General features: G+C 41.2%; 1 protein-coding gene across 1 annotated transcript; it reads right to left on the minus strand.

The window, feature by feature from the left end:
* Positions 1 to 434: 434 nt before the first annotated feature.
* shbg (sex hormone-binding globulin) lies at positions 435 to 5,391 on the minus strand. The gene is made up of 8 exons (XM_086197028.1): positions 5,152 to 5,391; positions 4,018 to 4,115; positions 3,565 to 3,754; positions 3,097 to 3,258; positions 2,096 to 2,252; positions 1,781 to 1,917; positions 944 to 1,136; positions 435 to 800 (listed from the first exon to the last, which is right to left on the minus strand). The coding sequence occupies exons 1-8, from the start codon at positions 5,230 to 5,232 to the stop codon at positions 664 to 666; spliced, it is 1,155 nt and encodes a 384-aa protein (XP_086053154.1). The 5' UTR covers positions 5,233 to 5,391; the 3' UTR covers positions 435 to 663.
* Between the last annotated feature and the right edge of the window lie 1,095 nt (positions 5,392 to 6,486).

Below are 6,486 nucleotides of genomic sequence, written 5' to 3' on the forward strand. Positions count from 1 at the left end.
GTGACTGTGAGTGTGAATGGTTGTCTGTCTCTATGTTGGTCCTGCGATGGACTGGCGACCTGTCCAGGGTGAACCCTGCCTCTCGCCCATTGATGCTGGGATAGGCTCCAGCCCCCCCCGCGACCCTTAATGTAGGAATGCGCGGAAGACAATGGATGAATGGATACATTTACTAAAACTAAACCTCAGGAAGTCAAACATTCTGGTGTTGTTTTGTCTGTTATTAAGGAGGAGCTTTTGAGCGACCGTGACATCATCTTTGACAATCCACTAGATGGCGCAAAATCCACGTCCTACACACCTAAGCAGCACACCGTGTGATATCCGGCATTTAGTGCTCTCAGTGTCTCCTTGAAGCTCCTCAGTTGCTTATAATTTGCCTCCAATGCAGCAGTAATATTAATATTTATAGACAGACTAGAAAAACATACTGACGCTTGCAGCAAGGTCAGGGAATTACACATCATTCTTCAGATTCTATTAACATTTTATTGAACTTTTTTTTGATGTACAAATACTAAATTTGACAAAATGAATATCAAAAGCTTGTATGAATAAATGCAGGGTACTGTGTTTCTGTCATTTCTACTTATCTTTTTTTCCCCAATGTCACTTTAAATTAAACGCGAAAATAATAAACAAGCCAAAAACTGAATGGATACTTTACACAGGGCAGCTGTGAGAGGTGACTGCCATGTGTTTGGCTGTGGCTAAATCCAGGTCTAGATCCTCCCCCTGGACCTGGATCTTCTCCAGACAGCCTGTTAAGAACTGGGAACCAATGTTGTCTTCGCCTTCACCTGAGAAATGAGCGAGAATAAAGCAAAGGTGACCTTGTGACTCCACCCAGCTCTGTGTCTGGACTCGTTGATTGAATTTATGGACAGATTGGGAATCATGAGGAAGTAGCAGCACGATGTACATCATCACTGCTTAATCTCACCAAGAAGACCGCCAACGGCCATGAGGCTATGTCTCCACATGGACAAATAACCAGGAATAACGGGTCTCCTAGTGGTCGTTGATTCATCTCCATCTTGAAACACTTGCAGCGAGTCCGCCTGGAAGGTCATCTCCAGCCTCTTGAAAGTTTCTCTCATACTGATTTTATCATCTCCGAAGGTGAGTGTAACCTCCTGGGAGTCGAGGGAAAGACAGAGAGACACACGGGTTCATGTTAGCCAGTCTGACGGGAGCTCTTTGACACAGATCAACAGATTCACTTCATCTCATTCATGTATACGGAGGCCTGGAGTGGCCATGAACAAGCATGGCGATGTAACTTGTTCCCCCACTTTAGAAATTTTGAGGCCACAGTTTAAAACTTCTTCCAAAATATAAAATAACCAAGTTTGGGGAAGAAGTTACATCCCATGAGGCTAAAATAATTAAATTGAGGGAGCAAGTTATTTATTGTGAGGCTAAAATAAATAAGTTGAGGGAACAAGTTACATCTTGGGCCTAAAATAACAAAAGTGAGAGGACAAGTTCTATCTCTTGGCCAACAATAACTAACTTGAGAGAACAAGTTATATCTGGGGGCCTCAAAACAACTAAGTTGAGGGAACAAGTTTGTCTAGTCTTGTGCCAAACCAACTAACTCTAGAGAACAGGTTATAACTTGTTGCCTCATATTAATTAAATTTAGGGAACATGTTACAACTTGTGGCCTTGAAGTATTTAAATAAACATTTGTCTCCATCACTAAAAAAAAATAAAACAAAACAAAACAAAAGCCCAGCTCTCATTGGCCCCTCAAGGCCTCCGTACATATTCATACCTTTGTGATATTATTAGCCGCTAAAGCGAACAACAGATCTTCTCCAGGAGCTCTGATGCTTAAAATGGTTCCGTCCATTTGACTGAAATCTCCCCACAACTCAACTCTCATGCCCTGTTCTTCCTCAATGCAGAAAACTGTGAGGAGGCAAAACAACAACAACAACAACAACAAAACACCTACTTACACATAAAAGCAGTATTTTCCATGTTGACACAATCATATATAAAAGATACAATCACGCAAGAACAGGGTTTCTTTCAGATAAATCCCCACATGCCTCAGGTCTTATTTAATCCAGCTCTATGTTCCCACCTGAGGTGTTGAAAATGGCCAACCCGGTCCCGGGGAAGTAGCTGCCTGGCTGGATGTTTTGAAAGCACGGCCAGAGCTCGTCGGCGTCGGTCTCCCAGGGGATGCTGAGGTTGAGCCAGCTGCCATCCCGCACACAGCCGTCCAACAGCGGCTCAAACTACAATGACGGCAATGCATTTAGTGGAAGGAACTGCTGACAGACGGGAGCTGTGATTGGTTCAGATTGGATATTTTTGTGCACTTGGTTAAAGGAGGTGTGCGTGTGTGTGTGTGTGTGTGTGTGTGTGTGTGTGGGGGGGGGGGGGTATGACATATCAGTATACACGACCAAACAAATTAAGGTTAAAAAAAACAAACACAAAAAACAAATGAATGAGAAATTTGAGGGATTAATGACAAATAACGTATCTATTTGCTCGATATCAATGAGAAGTCCAGCCAAGATGCATTTATGGCAACAAAAAGCATTCAATATACCAGAATGCAATGCGGCTGATCAAGACTTCACTTTTGAACACCAGATTTGAGAAAAGAACGACCACATTTGAACTTGTCATCAGAATAAAGTTACGCATAACATTCGCTTAAATGTCTGTATCAAAAGAAGTTCTTGTTCATAGCTGGTACCAAAAGCCATTCTGGGAAATGCTGGAACTGCTTGAATAAGTGATATATCAGTGGAATTCTTAGCAGTTGGAAGGCAAATCATCCAGTCCCCCTCATTTAACCCCGAAATTTCCCAAGATTCAACTGGCTACTCGCCAGAATGCCTCATCATTTGCAACTTTTTTTCTTTTTTTTCTTTTTTTTTTTAGAACTTCCCACTTCTGTTTTTGTCAAGACATCATCTGTGATATTTTTTCACTTTAAAACGTTTCCTTAAGTGCCAGAATGCAAATTCAGGCCAGTCTCCATACAAAAAAAAAAAACAACAAAAAAAATTAGCGAAGGTTCCCTTTAAATCTGAGGAATGCCACATAGATTACGGAGGATCAACAAACCTGAACAAACATCCTCTCGTTGTCGATCAGGATCCCGCCCAGCGCCAGTCGAAGTTCACCTGACATGACCTCCGATGTCACTTTGGGTTTCAGGCCCACCACCAAGCCCTTGGCGCCATCCACTTCCAAAATCACTACATCCCCCTGGTTGCTCACCTCCAGCTTGCGGCAGCAACGGGACCACAAGCGGAATTCAGACACACTTTTCTCAACACTTTACAAGTTGAGGTATTTCATTTGTGAGTGTGCAAAAATTAAAGGAAAAATCCCTTGTTTGTAGCTCTACAACAAGTTCTGATGCACAGATTTGACCTTATACACTGCAAAGAGTTGTTTTTAGCCCTCAATTTAGTCTTACAGGCGGGACACAAAACCTGATGAACATTTGTAACTCCTGGAATCTAGCGTGTGCCTCCTCTAACATTAAAGTCTCTATAAGTAAGCAACAAATGGAGAGTGGAAACTCACCGTGTGCCACTTCCCGTCATTCATCTTGGGGCCGCCCTCCACGTTGAGGAGGACGCCATCTCTGCTGATCTGCATCAGAGGTTTACCGTCTTTCAGGGACAAAACAAACCAGTCCCTCCCGTATTTAGTGTCTCCGTAAAAAACGGTCCCTTCTGGGTCATACGTTCGTAGTTGAAAGGATGACTTGATGCTGCACGAAGAGAAGAATAGTTTAAAGTTGAAGAAGGGGATTTTGGGATGTTGGACCTTCAGTTACATATGGAGGCCTAATTCATGAGACGTAAAGAGCACCAACAACCCAGAATTCCTGATCATACCCCGTCACAGAGAGCTATTAACATATTCTTCCTAAGGGTTTAGCTTGTCTGGTTCTAATTTCCTAAGCCAAAGATTTTTTTTTTTCCCGTGAGAGTTGGTCTCGCTGGTGCGGTGGTTCGCTCCTCCTCGACGTACTCGCTTATCTCCGTGAGGTTGACTGTTGTGTAGATCAGCGGCCTCCAGATGTCTCTGTGCTGGCCGAGGAAAACGGTCGCCCCGCCTGATACTCGTGTCTGGAAGACATTCAGGTCGTTACTGTTAATGTCGCTTCACATCTGTTGAACGCAGCTAAAAAAAAAAAAATCCTTTGTATTTTTTTTAATCTTCAACCCTTTTAGCTTCTAATTCTTTTAAATTGTCAGCTATGCTTTTTTTTAAAACATTTTTATGTGATGTCACTTCCCTTGCACAGTTATTTTTGGTTCAGATTTGTCTTGAATTCACGTCGATCACTGTGTATATTTGTTTTACACTGAATTATGGGATTTGATTTGATTTGGTTTTTCTGCCGCCATCTTGACAAAGACTCCCTGGTGGAAGAGAAAGAAAGCTAAATTCAGATAAATGCATGAATGAACATGAGTATTGATCAAATGGAGGGCTGAATTCCTATTAAAGCGAGTCACTGAAAGAACGATGCTTTTCAGAGCAGGTCAAATCAGTAATCATTCAATATCAACAGATTCACCTTGATGAGTGCATCCATCAAGATGGACTGAAAACTATCAAACTATTCCGGACATGAGCAGGGGAAAAAAAAAAAAAAGAGCTTGTTTGATAAATTTGCATTCAAAAAAAAAAAAAAAAGACAGAAAACTCTCAATACCAATCAAGGAAAACTCGATGGGGAGAAAAAAAGCGGGCAGTTGAGACACTGTCCAGCAAGTTTAATCACACCGTTTTTATTCGAATATAAAGGGACATCTCTCTCTTCCACGCACCTGGACTTAAGTTTTTGCTTCACATTGTGCTTCATTTGTCCTCCGTATTCCAAAAGAAGCTATTAAAAGAATTAAAGACTGGAGCAAAAGGAGTGTATTTATGTACTGCAAAAGTCTATTTTAGAAGGACCAGAAGTTGTTTTTTTTTAACTGGAGGCAGTTTCCTGATTTCAAAGCGAGCCATGAATATAGAACAATATAAGTAAGGTTCCCCACTGTTTCTAATGGCTGATGATGCACACACTTACAGAGAGAGAGGGAGAAGTGTGTGTGTGTGTGTGTGTTAATTCCAGATTGATGAAATCCCTTGCGTGCCATCTCTACATACCTTTCCCCGTCCGTTCCCCTGTCCCTCTGCTCCCCACCCCAGCAAAGTCAGACTCCAAATGAGCAGCAGTCCTCTTGCCATCTTTTTTTGTTTGGTTTTTAAATTTTTTTTTTAAAATTATTATTGAAAAGACAAAAAAACAAAACAGCCTTCAGTGCCTCCCCGTCTGTTTGGGCCCTTGGGTGGTCCTCTCCAGCGTAAAAACCCTGAGGGAGTCAGTGGCGGGACAAGAAGCAGAAAGGTTCTGAATCACTGTGTGATGTGTGTGTGTGTGTGTGTGTGTGTGTGTGTGTGTGTGTGTGTGTGTGTATGTGTGTGTGTGTGTGTGTGATGTGTTTTCCAGAGGGCAAATATACCAGCCAGTGGAGGTTATCGATCCCCAGGTGCGTTTGAGGCGAGCTAATGTGGTTGTGACTAACAGGATGTTTGCGATTACGTGGGTGGGTGGGTGCGTGGGTGGTGGGCAGCGGGACAGCAGAGCACTGAGGAAAGGGTGAAATGAAGACCAACTGTAGGACCCTATATTAGTATCATAGTAATAATCCTTCTAATCTAACTATCTAATATTTTTATTAATGTCCATCAGTGTGTTTGCAGTGTCCTTCCCTCATAAAGCCGGGCCGGGTGAGTGACCTTAGCCCGATTACTGATGTGTGTTTACCCATTACACAGGAACCTTGATTCACCGCTGCTGACTCAGTGCATGCGTGTGTGTGTGCGCGCGCGTGTGTTGTACAGTGAAAAATAGGTAGAGTTGAGAGCTCAGCTTCAAGCCCTTTTCCCCCCTTTTTTCTTTCAGCTATTTTGTTTAAGTTCGAAGTTTTTATTTTTTTTTATTTTTGAATCTTAATATTACTGTTATTATCTTTTTTTTTACTCCCTACATTCTAATGAAAGTATATCTGCACTTTTTGGTTCTTCCATTTTCCAACTAGAACTAATATTACTTTAGATTTGAAATGAAAAGGACGCTTTACTTCTATAGGCGTGCAATAAAACGAACCGTCTAAACAAATGAACTGCTAATCATCATTCAGTTTGTATATCATACCCTGTATACATACACATATATAGATTAGATAATAATGCATATATACACATATATATATGTATGTATACATATACATACATATAAATATGTAGAAATACTTAGTAACATGAATTTGATGCCATTTCAATCTTGATATTTTGATGTCTCTTCGTGACGTTGACACTAGCAGCACTACTGTCAGAGTTTTATTTAATTTTCAGTTAGAGTGGTTTAATCGTCTTTGAATTATTATATTATTTTATAATTTGTAATATATCATAATGTAATATTGGTACATTTATGTA

Source organism: Aulostomus chinensis, chromosome 24 (assembly GCF_037954235.1).
Source record: "Aulostomus chinensis isolate RoL2024-O1b breed Wild chromosome 24, RoL_Achi_v1.0, whole genome shotgun sequence".
Taxonomy (NCBI): Eukaryota; Metazoa; Chordata; class Actinopteri; order Syngnathiformes; family Aulostomidae; genus Aulostomus; species Aulostomus chinensis.